At 31.5% G+C, this 14,295-nt stretch overlaps 2 protein-coding genes across 3 annotated transcripts; one reads left to right on the forward strand and one right to left on the reverse strand.

Moving 5' to 3' along the window:
- Nucleotides 1-785: 785 nt before the first annotated feature.
- LOC108914979 (26S proteasome non-ATPase regulatory subunit 4) lies at nucleotides 786-2,833 on the reverse strand. 2 transcript variants are annotated; one of them, XM_018720925.1, is made up of 7 exons: nucleotides 2,694-2,833; nucleotides 2,412-2,552; nucleotides 2,168-2,279; nucleotides 1,908-2,114; nucleotides 1,677-1,844; nucleotides 1,343-1,613; nucleotides 786-1,132 (listed from the first exon to the last, which is right to left on the reverse strand). In XM_018720925.1, the coding sequence occupies exons 1-7, from the start codon at nucleotides 2,717-2,719 to the stop codon at nucleotides 918-920; spliced, it is 1,140 nt and encodes a 379-aa protein (XP_018576441.1). In that variant the 5' UTR covers nucleotides 2,720-2,833; the 3' UTR covers nucleotides 786-917. The 2 variants fall into 2 exon arrangements, with proteins under 2 accessions (XP_018576441.1, XP_018576436.1); XM_018720920.1 differs by having other exon boundaries at nucleotides 1,896-2,114.
- A 460-nt stretch (nucleotides 2,834-3,293) lies between these two features.
- On the forward strand, nucleotides 3,294-10,920 carry LOC108914975 (F-box only protein 9). The gene is made up of 8 exons (XM_018720916.2): nucleotides 3,294-3,678; nucleotides 3,783-3,884; nucleotides 3,938-4,247; nucleotides 4,300-4,451; nucleotides 4,509-4,672; nucleotides 4,727-4,918; nucleotides 4,976-5,222; nucleotides 10,440-10,920. The coding sequence occupies exons 1-8, from the start codon at nucleotides 3,676-3,678 to the stop codon at nucleotides 10,629-10,631; spliced, it is 1,362 nt and encodes a 453-aa protein (XP_018576432.1). The 5' UTR covers nucleotides 3,294-3,675; the 3' UTR covers nucleotides 10,632-10,920.
- Nucleotides 10,921-14,295: the final 3,375 nt, after the last annotated feature.

The following is a 14,295-nucleotide window of genomic DNA, read 5'->3' on the forward strand; positions in this document are numbered from 1 at the left end:
GAACAATCGTTTTCGTTATATAAGAATATTTTTTCTCCGTTGCGGACATCGCTTAAAGAATCTACTGTGGAGACATATATAATGTTCCAGATATTTGCCAGAGCTTATCCAGATTTTTAATATGGAACCGGGTAAGCACTCCACAATATTATAAAATTATTTATTATAAACGCAATAGGTAATCTTCGCGCAGACGCCCCTGCTTTTAAACTGAAATATTGTGCCTTAGTAATATCTTAAATGTCATTAATGTTACTCAGTGCCTACTTGCTTAAAGCATTACTTTGTACATGCTGACAAAGAGTGACCTACTAATCAGAAGATATTCCGAAATCATCAAATCATGACTTATTTCACTAAACCGAGTATTTTAACTAATAATATGTGTAAACAACTACTCTGGGAACTACACGCTCCTTTTATGGGCGTAGCTACAATTTTTGCTTGGGGTGGATTTGGAGACGTTTCGATTTGATTCTAAAAAAGGTCATCGACTTACCGATATGATAAAGATAATAATATTAGTTCTTTTTTTTTCTGGGGTGGGCACCGGGCTTCCTGCCCCTCCTAACTACGCCCATGGCCCCTTTCCGCACCAAATTACTGGGAGTTACCATCACCCCAGAAATTCTGTCACTGAGTATTTCAGCAAAGTAATCACTATTTATAACTTCTAGCAGTGTTTCTAACAAAAAAATATCTTCCATTTTATTCAAAAAGCAAACCATTTTTAGTTTAAATTTAAGATCTCTACAGTTGTTATCAATGCCAAAAAATAAATTGGATTACAATTATTCTATTTTTATTTCAAGAACTAATTACACGTAATTAAAGTAATAGATCAATAATACGCTACACAATGAAAAAAAATATGATAATTCCCATATAAAAGCACAATTAATATTTAAGTAGATACTTCATTTCTTCTTTTCGTCAGGTTTGTCTTCCTTTTTCTTATCCTTAAGGCTGCCCACGGCTTGACGGATAGCTTCTGACTGAGGATCCACTCCAGGCAGGTTTTCGAGTACGCTCTGTAGAAACGCGGGATCATTCATGACTTCAGAATAATCATCGTCTCCTTCAACTTCCATCGGTTCTTCTTTACTTGCCGCTGCACTTTCCGATGACTCTTCTAGAAATTGTATGATATTTTTACACATTACCGATAAAAAAACTTCGTAAACTTAAGAATTTTACGAAACTTTGGAAAATACAATTAACGTAACTAACAAATTTTCATTCCAACATTTTTTCAATATTTTCGTAACTATGAAATTCCCTGATAATCCTTGATTTTTCGAGTTTTTCATATTACTACACACCCTGCATGAAAGTTACTTACGTGCATCCTGCATGGACATCTGCATGGCAAAAGCAATTTGTTCATCCTCGGTCATGTTAGCGAAATCGACGGGTGGTCTATTGGCCGTTGCTGTCTGTTCATTGCCCTCTTCCATGGACATGAGAAGAGCACGTTCCAGCATAGCCTCTTCACTGGGTTCCTCCTTAATCGTTTCTGTTTTAACGCCAGTCTCTGCATTCGAAGCTTCTTTAGCTCTGCGAGCCTCATCTTCTTGGCGCTGACGTTGCTCTTCCATAGAAACACGAAGGGCCTGAAAAAAGATTAACATATTTAGCCTTCTAAGACTAATTTGGCAATTATTATTAAAACATACCAAAGCAAGTTCAGGATCCTCGTTAGGATCCACTCCAAACTCAAATCCAGAACCCCCAAGACCTGCAGCTCCGGTACCGTCTTCACCTTGGATGACTGGAGATGAGATCAGTGCATCGGAGAGATGGGGACCTGGCGGAACCGTCACCAAATGACTACTTGTACCATCCTATAAGTTAATTGAAATTAGGATAATAAATTTTCTTTGAAAATACTTCACCTTTGAAATTACCTTTCCGTTCAAGGTGTTCACAAATGTGGTCAAAACTTCAGAATTTATGCCATCTTCCCCAAAACTGATTATATCGACATTAACTTTTTCTTTTTTTAATTTCTTGGCCAGTTTAACTAGTTCCTTTTCTTCGCTGGCTACTGGACTTCCAACGAAAACAACAATTCTCATTTTATGGTTTTTGCCTTGCCTATGCTTCAAAGCCAACTGGAAATGAAAAAAATTTAGACAGAATTAAAAAATTCATAGATAAATCATACATGAGCAATTCTAATCCCAGTATGAAGATTTATTTCACCATCTGGTTGAACTTGATGCAATTTTGATAGGATTCTTCCTACATCGCTTGTGAGAGTTGCTAAAACTTCGACTCTAAAAATTAAATTAATATATTATCAAATAATTTAATGATCATAATTAGATTTATATGCATTTTGACCTAAATTTCTCTATCACATGAATAATGGAAAAAATGTATTAATATTTCTAAGACAATATACTTACTTTGCTAATGTCAATAACCCTACATTGTTTTCTGGATTAGACCTTGTTTTTGAATGACAAACCAAATTTACTGCATCTTGTTGAGCCTGTAGTCTTGTAGGTAGAAAATCACCATTTCGCATATAATCACTGTTATCCACGCTATAAAAGAATATGAATTATAAGATATACAATACTTGTCTAGTCATCAATGAATTTAAGGTTATGTTAAATCGATAAAACAAACTATTAAGTATTATTATTACTGATATAAGGTATTATTACTAAAATTAGGTTACTTACCATATCATAGTACTTTCGAGTACCATTTTCAAATTGAATCAATTTAATTTCAAAGATAAATAGCACAAAAATCACTGTTCTCAATTTTATGACAAAACTGATGACAAATGACAATTATTTTAAACTATACTATAAGCTAAAGACGGGAATAGACAGAAAGTCGATTAGTCTAGAAAGTCGAAAACCGAATTCCATTTCCATCGAATTTTCACCAGATAAATAAATCATTCAACTAGGCCCTATTATTTGCTTCTGACAATAAATATAAGACTATTAGTTAGATTATAAAAGTGCGCACCGTCATGTTAAACTAAAGAAATTAATAGAATACGTGTTTATTAATTTATTGAATTAATTATATCTGTAGGAAACAATAAAAAAATACTTATAAATACAGAAACAAGTTAATGTTCTATTTTCGAAAAATGATTGGTTATCTTCAGACTTTTGTCTTTGTCTAAAAATAGTGATTTGTAAAAAAATTGTTTCTAATAAATGATAATTATTATTTTTGAAATATTCTAGTACTGCCAGTGCCATCTCTTAGCAATTTCGTAATACTAATATTAAATAAAGGCAAAGCAAAGCAAATGTGAAATGTGATGAATGAATAAACGTCAGCTGCGATAGTCGTCAACATCAACATTAGATATTAGACAACATGTTTTAATAAACTTTTCATGAAAACTAAAATTATAAATTCATTCTTACATGTTAAACGGAAGTAGATTTCAAATTACGCAACTGGATGACGCTACTTTCAATAACATCGTAATTTTACAGGATAAATTTGGATTTTCCAAAATTATAGGAGCTCGAAAACTATGAGGACTTAAACAAAGACGCAGAAAGTATTTGTTTTCTAAAAGATGGCTGATAAATTTTGCGGCAAATTAAAATTAAACCACAAAATTGTAATAAGATACAGTGACCGTGAGCTATTTTACCTTATTAAAAAAATTTAAACATTTAATATCTGATTATGGTAAGTGGACACATTGTTTAAATTTTTTGCAAATGAAATATTTTTATCATATACATGATGTAATAATATATAGTATGATGTAAATTTTTATTTTGTTCTTTAAGGAAGGTAAAATAGAAAAAACTGGTGGGGGCAATGGACCCAATTTGACCTCCGGTGAGTCTTCTGATGGCGAAGAACAAGATGAACCTTCTTCGACCAATCAAGTATTTATTTATGCATAATATTTATATATTTTTTTTAATTGATAACTATTTAGGAGCAAGCTATTGAAGATACACTAGCTAATTTCAGAGAAAAGTGGCAAAAGGAAATACGTGATTCACCAAATCATCAAATTAAACCTAAAACCAGAATCTCCAAAGAAACTGATCAGGTAGATGATGGTGAACACAATGCAAGGATTTTATTTTTAAAGGGAATTGAAATGGAAAAATCGGGAAAATTTTATGAAGCAATCCAGTTTTACCGACGTGCTGTTCAGATTGTCCCTGACATTGAATTTAAATTGGAAAGGATGTCGAAACCAAAATTAAAGGATAGACAAGCAACTGAAGATAAAGAAAAGGGTAAGTTAAAGATGTCAAAAAAGAGGCACAGAATTTTTAAATATTGTTTCAGGGGACATATTTACAGAAACTATTGAAGAAAAACATGAGAGTAGTGATGAGAATTCAGAAGATGAAGAAATATTAGAAGGTGAACTTTTACCAAGAATTCAGAAAAAACTGGCAAAGGGTTATCCATTGTGTGTTCCAAAATTTGAACAAAAGGTGAAAACTTGTTTATTTAAATTTTGGAAGACAGTATTTATATTTGTTTTGTTGCAGACCACACATATTTCTGAATTACCGGTGGAGATCATATTTTACATCCTGCGGTGGCTCGTTTCTGCAGATTTAGACCTCAAAGGATTAGAAGTTTTTTCTGCGGTATGCCGGGGGTTTTACTTGTGTGCCAGAGATCCTGAAATTTGGAGATTAGCTTGTCTACGGTAATATTTTCAGCACAACACACAACTGTATCAGAGCTGTCATTTTCGTTCCAGTGTTTGGGGCTTAAATTGCGGTCCTTCTCCAGACACTTACCAGTCTTGGAGGGAAATGTACATTGAGAGGCCAAGAGTCCACTTCAATGGCTGTTACATTAGTAAAACCACCTACATTCGACCCGGTGAAAACAGTTTCCAAGATCAGTTCTACCGGCCATGGCATTTGATTGCTTATTATCGTTATTTGAGGTGAGAGTAATTTGGAGCGAAGTATTTTTATTAATTATTATTTATATATTTTTTTAGATTTTTCCCTGAAGGCGTAGTTCTCATGTTAACTACTGCCGATGAACCTGCCCAGTGTGTTGGATTGATGAAGAGTAGAAATTCACGCAGCCCTGTTTTGTCAGGCTACTACAGACTAAAAAATGACAAAGTCGTTATAGTTGTGCAAAAGCAAGATGCTAAGACTGTTGCGCAAGTGACGCAAGGATATAAGAGACATTCTAGAAAGAAAGATGCTCAAGAAAATGCAGAACAGACATTTCATTTGGTAAGTACTAAATTTCGAGATAACATTTTAAAGATTCAAGAATTTGATAAAATTTAAAAACTGATTTTTCATTAGCGTAATCTGATATAATCTTACATTTGACATTATCATATAGTCACACTTATTGTAACATAATTTTTATAGCTTGTCGGGGAAAACCAAACGCAGTTTGCTCTGGGTTTATTGAAAAATTCTTGGAAGCTCCTTAAGCGATTTCAAACATAATCTAGCAACCAAGGTTACATAAATAACCTCATAATAAAACATAATACTAGGACTGTGAATTAATTTTGAGGGATTTTTTTTTGAAAATTTCTTCATTGTGCAAAATCTTGTACAATTATTATTTTTCAAAGTATTGTCCATCGCTAGCCACTTTTTCCCATCTTTGTGGCTGCATACGGATTCTGCGTCAAAAGAACAACTCATCTTTTGATGCTATCCACTAATCAATTAGATTTTTCATATTGGAAGCGCTACTTAGCCAGGTTGTGTTCCATGGATCGTAACAAGTAGTAATCCGATGAAGCAATATCTCGTGAATATAGCGGGTAGGGTAAAACGACCCATTTCAGTATTTCTAAATATTTTTTGTCTTCATGAGCAACATGTGGCCGAGCATTGTCGTGTTGAAAAATTATTTTATTGTGCATTTGCTCGAATTGCGGCCAGTTTTCCTTCAATCATTTTTCATCAATTGTGTTCAGTAGCATTCACTAGTGATGGTTTCAGTTGGTTGAAGCAGCTCATAGTGCACAACACCAAGCATGAGCTTCGAACCATGAATGTTTAGCCTTGCCGTTGATGTTGACCAGGTAAACCTCATAATTTTCTATGCTTAGGATCATCATAGCATGTCCATTTTTCATCGCCAATTAAAAATCGCCATTCAGCACCTCTTGGCTTCAGTTTGTATGGCATCAAATTTCCTTGCTTTTGAATCATACCGAGTGCATTTACATGTTTGGAAACTGTTGTTCAATCAACATTCAACGTTTCAGCAAGTTCATCTTGAGGTTGACATGAATCTTTGTTGAGTAATGCTTCCAATTCCTCATCTTCAAAATTTTTTGGCTGCACAGGGGGTCAACTGTATCAAAATCACCACTTCTAAAACGTCGAAACCACGTTTTTATCGATAGAGTATGTTCACCGTAAATTTCCAACAGCACTCAATGACTCAGCAACACTTTTCTTTGAATTAAACACAAAAAAATAAAACTTCCCGCAACTGGTGTTTTGTGGGCTCATAATTCGGCATCTTTGGAGCTGAGAAAAAAATATATTGTTTACACTTTAGCAAAACGGCACATAGTAAATAGTAAAGCCTAATGGTAGGGCTTTGACATGAATATAGTTACAGAAGTGCCCGATGCGATATAACATATGTTATGCCAACTATCGTAAAAGCCTCCAAATGAATACACAGTCCTAGTACAATACCAAGTAATGAATTATTGTTCATAACGAGATTATAGGTTTTGCTCTCCAGATTCATCTTTTTGCAAATCAAATTCACATAGTTGATATTTTACAAAGAGGTTTACTTGAACCAAGGGTATTGCCAGTCAATGGACTAGGGGGGGGGGCAAGATAAGGGAGAGGATGGGAGAAATATAAATTATAGGTAGAAATAGATAGGTACAGTAAATTAATTTTTTTTAGAAATATTTTATTAAAACCTTAAAATTTTATATTTTATTCTGATTCCAATAGATGAAAATTTAATTTAAAATCCCAGAGCTAAATTTTTAAAATATGAAAATGTATTACTTTTTTACATAAAATTCTATATTTTTAAATTCTTTTGTCAAGAAATATTTATACTAATTTATTAAAATTATTGTTTTTTAAAAATAATAAAGTAGTGTATATATTTTCAAAATTAAAGTTTAAGTAAATAAAATATTTTATTAAAAATTTCCAATCTAATATTTTTTTAGCTTAAGAAAATTACTTTTTTCGAATTTCTGCCCTCGCTTAGCGACGCCCTTTACTTGAACCAGTCACCTCTCACACTGTCTCAACTTTTATTATACTGCCAATAACGAGAGATATAGATTTTGCACTCCAAATTTTACCTTTCTCCAAATGAAATTAATTTGTCTTAAATCAAATTGCTCTACAAATTTAACGCTTTTAAATTGGTGAGGACTTCTTCAGGTACCTAAATCCGTTTGACCTAATTATTAAAAAAAAAGTGTATAGGTACTGAATTGCAATGTTAGGGTTTATTAGGACCTAAAACTTCAAAAAAAATTTTATATTAAGCCATCTAGAAAATAATATAGGATACACAATGAAACGCAAGGAATATTTCCTTCTAATACCACAAGTCCTAATAATTAAAAAAATCCAAAGTTAACCTACATATACACCCATATAAGAAAGTTTTGCTCTACAGTATTTTGATTTCATTAACAAACTGGAAAAACTTGATTCAATATATGTTATACAATCAGTGTTATAAACTTAAATCGAGATACCTACAATGATGTTGAAAAACCTCAAAGTAATTATAAACATTAAAAATACTACGCATTACAACCTCTTATCTTAGCACAAATAATGATCGCCTATTAGAACGATAAGTGAAGCGAGTACCTACTTTATTCCAATTAGACCCTTATGGGTATTTACCTAACAACAAAATGATGTCATTTAGAACCTTGGTACTTATTATGTAAAATATCTTGATATTACGTTGATAGAATTACCTAAATTTGTTTAATTAAGTATTGCTGGATTGTTAAAATATCACATTGTGTTGGCCGGCTAATGCTAGGAGACTATAGAAACAATTTATTTTTTCTTCTAGCAAAAAAATGGCTTTAGCCAAAGCAACACAAAATATATATACAGTGAAAATCGGTTATAATGACCTACAAGGACCCGTTTGTTCACAGTTGTTATAACCGATAGACATAATAAGCATTACATACATATTTTATATAAAATTTTTATTGAAAAAATGAGAAAGTTAGAATGCAAGTCTTTAAGTATATACAGGCTGTCTCCTAAAAAACGCCGCATGCCATAACTCCGTTATTTAAAAAACAAAAATTAAATGAAATGGCTTTAAATACACTATAGAGTGAGTCTATTAGAGCTTATTTACTATTCTTTTTTTTTGAAAAGCGATAGTCAACTTTTTTTTTCAAATGGCAATATAGTTTTTTTGTTATTTATTATTGTGCAGATTTATTTTCGGAATTCAACGATGTATATGAACTTGACTTTTGTAAAGCATTTATTACAGAAAAGAGAACAAAATATTAGTCGATACCGCATTTGGCGCCCGACCACTAATTCATGACAAATGTATTTTAACTAATTCTTCTGTGCCATGGAAAACAAAAATAATACATCGAAGCAAATAAAACTCAAAAAAGAATTTTGTAGTTAATAGAAAAGAAACAATACAATGAATATCAATTAGAAGAAAAACAATTTAATTAAATAACATTAATTAAACACAAAACACATTAAACGAAGAACAACAAACACAAAACAACTAAAGAAACAAATTGTAGCCGTCGTTCTCTATCGCTTTCCTCTACTGCCTATACTTTTTGAGCAATGTATGGCTTGAATTTGTGCTTTTTCAATACTGTATGTACAGTTCTCTTTGGTGCTCTAATATTATTAGAAATTTCCCTAATTGATGTTCTTGGGTTTTCTTCAACGATAACAAAAACATTGAACTCGATGTTTTCATTAAATTGGCATTCTTCTTGCTTTGGTTTCTTAAAAGCACCATAGTTTCTCAAATTTTCTTCAAATCTTACAAATGTACGTGTTTCTGGAACTTTTCTGTTGAGCTTATTTCAATAAATAACCTACTGTAAATGACACAGAAAGAGTATAATGCGTAAGAAACTGGGACAAGAATGCTAAAATAACATTTACTTGCTTTGTTGTATTATTTTTTGTTTTCCAGGCATACATGATTAGTTAAACTATGTTTGTTGTCAATTAAGCGACCGGATGCTAATAATGATGTGGTATTGACTAATATTTTCATGCGTTTTCTGTAATACATGTTTCACAAAAGTAAACTTTATATAGATCGTTGAATTCAGAATAGAAATCTGCATAATAATAATTTAAAAAACCTATATAGCCATTTGAAAAAAAAAAAGTTGATTATCGCTTTTCAAAAACAAATAATAAATACGCTCCAATAGGCTTACTCTGTACTCTATAGTGTATTTAGTGCCATTTCACATAAGTTTTTATTTTTTAAAATCAGGCTACTATAAATGACGTAGTTATGGCTTGCTGCGTTTTTTAGGAGACAGCCTGTTTATGTACTACTTTGTTTTCAGAAGATCTTGCTTGTTCAGTTTCAGTGAATTGTTTTCGAATAGACTTTATTTTATTTGATCTTTCCAAATTGTTGAAATCATAGTGTGACACGTCACATTTTTTTGCTATGCTTGCATTAGTTTCTGCGTTTTGTAGTCTCCATATTATATGTAATTTTTCTTCTTTATTAAATATTGTTCTTTTCGACATCGTGATAGAAAGTGGTAATTAATGCATATAATATAATTGTATGCGTAGATAAGTAGAAATTTGTCCCAAATGTGATGTCAAAAGCGTGATTGCGGACGGGGCAGGCGAAGAGCAGAGCATTGGTTTCTAAGCCATATATCACCATTGGTCATTATAACTGATAGATTCTATGGTAAATGTATATAAAAACGCGTCGCTAAATCCGAAATGGTAACGGTGTTGTAGTAAATGATATTTTTAATATGGTATTTCTATAGGTTATAATCGGGACTTCCAAGTTCAGGTCGTATAAAGCAATGCCGTTATAACCAATTTTCACTGTATTTTAAATTTGGTGGGTCACAAATAAATTTATGAAATTACAATCTTGCAACTACCCCCTCTTGCTCTTCTCTAGCTGTGCCCATGCTGGTGCCTTGGTAAGCTCAAATAAAATAATAACTTTATACGAATATCCAAATATTTTCCTATGAAAAAAGATATAGTAAACAATAACAAGTATACTTACATATGATACAAATTTACATTTGATATGATTTGCAAAATGTCGAATTTGATTTATGAAAGGATGAATTTAATTCGAAAAAGATTCTATTTGATTTGGAAAAAGTTGAATTTAGAGTGTAAAATGCAAAACAAACAATGGACAACTCTGAAAAAAATTGTATGCACAAATAATATTTGTTAACAATTTTTTAGGAGTTGCAGATAAAAGGCCACCGCAAAAAGATGCATGTACAGCTGGTGTGGACCCACTACTCCGTTTTTACGAAATACAAAAGAGGTGATGAAAGTACCTGTAACTTTGACCTTATAGCTAACCGATTTCCTCCTCTCTGGTTTTCTCGCGTGAAGAGTTTCACTGCAGAGTCTGACGCTCCTTTAATATAGTTCATATTTTTGTAAGTGTTTACATGTTGCACATTGAGTGTTCCCAGTTCTTTATGGCTATAATTTCCTAGCGATAAGTTTTTATTCTTAAGTGAAGTGGATGAACTTTTAAGTTACTGTTTACTTTTGACGGTGTAATTTTTATAGTGGGTTTGAGACTCTTAATAAATTATATATATTTTTGGAACAAGTTAATAGTCAATATTAATATAAATTTGTTGGCGATTGTGTTTGTTTATAATTATCTACACGAATTATATAAAATGATAATAAACGTTTTGTTTTGTTTTGAGTGCCTTTTATTTCCAAAAACCATATAATTTTTTTGTATGAATCTTCAAATGAAGCAATTTCGAATTCTTTATCCAAAAAAGTTGTGACACAAATTAATCTTTGCATGTGCATTAATTTTTAATGGTAAGCAGAATACATCAATAATAACCATTTTCAATAATCAAAATCGTTGAAAATAACATAATAATAATTTAAAATGAATAATAATTTAAATTATTAAAACTTATTGAGAATCTCTGGAATCGTCCTTGACTTACATACTACATAAAAAAAGGGAAATAGTTGTAACAAAAAAATTATTAGTTCAATTTTAGGGAATCATCGGACCTACTTTAATTATCATTAACGAAACTTGTTGTTTACTGTTTAAGTTTCAAGCAAATTTAATAAAAAAATGTTTAAGGGGCTACACCACTGTAACGTCCTAAAAAAGCGTTTTTGACAATTTTTTTTTAATAGAAGAAAAAGTAATAGAAAAAAACTGTTTAAGTATATTATTAGCATGCATTTAAATGTACAGAAAAATGTTTTCATTAAAAAATATTTCAAAATGGAGCCATTCTCCTGAAGCATGATGCCTTCGAGACTTTCCACGGCACGCACTAGAACTAGTGCAAATTTCAAGATGGAACAAAAATAAAATTTCTCTTAATCTACATGAGTATAGCTAGAGAAACAAGGGATTGTAAAAATATTGTTATTGTAAAATTGACAGCAAAAAAATATGATTTTTTCAAAATTCTACAGTGGTGTAACCACTTAAGTGAAATCATTTGTTTTCTAGATTTTTTAGAGCGTGTTTTCTTTTTGTGAAAAGACAATGTGCCTATGTGGAGGATTTTTGCTTGGGGTTATCCTTGAAGTGCCAGCTAGTCACCAGGCTAATACGACCAAAAAGTTGATATTGGATCATTTTTCTTCTGGGGAGGGCACCAGGTTTTCTATTGAGACAGCCGTATCCACCCCTGCCTCCCCTCTAACTATGTGTGCCTGTTAATAAGGGGCAATAAACATTCAAATGACCCGTCAGTCCCATAACAATAAATTAATGGACATGGTTAACCATGGAAATGCTGATGAAAACTACTAGTTAACTGCATATCTTTATGTACAGCAATCTCCAAATTGGTATGCACGGACACTTATAAATAAAGGCATTGATGAAGTCAGCAGTTCCAAAAAGTTTTCATCATATAAGTGTAGTAAGTCATTGGGCAGTAAGTGACTGCTAGACCTTCTTTTATGGACTTTCTTGGACAGCAACAGACCCCCCCATGCCACATCACAGGAGTTCAGTTGTGTACACATTTGCAACATGCTGTATCACGACACATTCAGATTTTGTTTGATATTAAAGGAAAATAGTATCAGTAACTTTGTCTATAAAATGGAGTTTGCAGTAAAAAATAAGTTTTTCTTAAAAATAATGCATTTTGTGGACATGAAACAAGTGAAAATTTTTTGCAGTAAAATAGCTGCAATCTTAAATCATCTTTTTTATTTTAGTTATTGGCATATCATTTATTTTCAAAAAAATTTGCTGTGATGATGTTTGCATACCACTAGTATTCTCCAATCAACTGAAATGATACCTGGTGATAATGATGGTCAGGGTCATGTAAAATTAGAAAACAATTTGCTATAGATTTCCGAAATATGACTAAAACGAATTTTAATTTTTTTAATTCAACATTCTGCTGTATCTTGGAATTGAAGCATTTATCAACAAATTTTTATTTGAACCACAGCCATTCATTTCATTATAGAATCTAGTTGTGAAATATGATCCAAACTTTAGCAGACACCCTGTATAGTAGTACAATACAGTTTTGTTAAAATATTAAATACATATATAGATACAGGGTGATACAAGCCTGTAGCTTCTTTGTTTTTTGATCGATTTCAAAAATTTTTTTTAGAATGTACATAGGACAAAAAAACTATCTAACTGTAATGCTGCTGTTTTTATTAATGCTAATTGGTATTAGCGATTTTTTTCCAAGAAACATTACGTATTCTCATTCAGCATCCCTTAAAATATCTTATCACCAAGTTTCATCAAATTCGATACATCTTCAGACGAGCACTAGTTGGATGTGTATTGCATTAATAAAAAACTGCAATATCATAGTCAGATTTTTTTTACCCTACATTTCATAAAAAAAATTTTAAATCGGTCAAAAAATAAAGGAGTTGCAGGCTTGTTTACATTTCGCGACATCATGGAGTGCTCGCCTAAAGATGTATCGATTTTGATGAAACTTGGTGGTAAGACATTTTAAAGGATGCTGAATGAGAATACGTAATCTGTTTTTGGGAAAAAAAATCACGTCCTAGTTGGCCGTGAATTGCATTAATAAAAACAGCAGTATCGATCACAGTTAGAGATTTTTTTTACCCTACATTCTCAAATAAAAATTTTTGAAATCGGCCAAAAAATAAAGAAGTTACTGGCTTGTATACCGCATATTTAAGCACGACACCCTGTATATGTTTTGAAAATGATATTTGAATTTCAATATTTTTGTTAATTTAAATACATAGGTCATTTTTGGGTCATTTATTTAATTATTAAAAAAATTAGGTGGTCACCACCATGTCATAGCTATAAACAGATATAAATCAAATGCGAGGATGTCAAATTCGTTTTCTAACAGTCCCTGGAACAAACTGGTAATGGTCACGAAAAAAATACTGAAAAAATTATGTACCTACAAGCCACCCAGGTGGTGAAGAAAAAGATAAAGAATTTTTTCTGTAATGAAAATTTATTATCTTATCTATAACATAGTGCTTACTATCACAATTTTAGGAGAATTAGAGAGTAGATTAAAATATCAGAACAAATTTGAAGTTTTATTATATTCATCTAAAAGACTAGAATATTTCGCATGCACTTCCCTAAGTAGAATAAAAATATATGTCAGTACTAACAAATAAATCTTGCACGTTTTACAATTATCATTCTACTTAGGTAAGTACATATGATCGAGTTTAATAATTATTTTGTATATTAAGGTTTGTATGACAATCTACCTAACCATTTTAAGAAAAACTGTATCAGAAGTGTAGTCAACTTCTACTAAAGCCTTATTTGGCAAAAATTAAACAAACATCAAACTGACATGCAAATTAAACAAACATATAAGTGATTACTGATAAAATATATCACTGATAAACAATTATTCATTTGTAGATATTAAAAGATTCTGTTTTATGTTTTCAGTTATTTGGTTCCCTCTTCTTTTTTATTTGTACATATATTTTGTAATTAATAAATTAAAATTCACGTTTATTTACAAATAAAAATCACTACCTTTACAGAGTAAAGCAAAGTAATAGGTAGCATTTATCACAATTTTTATAATTT

This window comes from Anoplophora glabripennis, unplaced genomic scaffold (genome assembly GCF_000390285.2).
Source record: "Anoplophora glabripennis isolate ALB-LARVAE unplaced genomic scaffold, Agla_2.0 scaffold19, whole genome shotgun sequence".
Lineage (NCBI taxonomy): Eukaryota > Metazoa > Arthropoda > Insecta > Coleoptera > Cerambycidae > Anoplophora > Anoplophora glabripennis.

What these genes read in the sequence shown, in the direction of transcription:
- LOC108914979 (XM_018720920.1), bottom strand. Translation starts at nt 2,719, where the DNA reads ATGGTACTCGAAAGTACTATGATATG. An exon ending in ACGGAAAGGTAATTTCAAAG is followed by an intron (nt 1,845 to 1,895) that starts GTGAAGTATTTT and finishes ATTAACTTATAG; the next exon opens with GATGGTACAAGTAGTCATTT. An exon ending in GATGTCCATGCAGGATGCAC is followed by an intron (nt 1,133 to 1,342) that starts GTAAGTAACTTT and finishes TACAATTTCTAG; the next exon opens with AAGAGTCATCGGAAAGTGCA.
- LOC108914975 (XM_018720916.2), top strand. An exon ending in AACTGAAGATAAAGAAAAGG is followed by an intron (nt 4,248 to 4,299) that starts GTAAGTTAAAGA and finishes ATATTGTTTCAG; the next exon opens with GGGACATATTTACAGAAACT. An exon ending in GCTTATTATCGTTATTTGAG is followed by an intron (nt 4,919 to 4,975) that starts GTGAGAGTAATT and finishes ATATTTTTTTAG; the next exon opens with ATTTTTCCCTGAAGGCGTAG.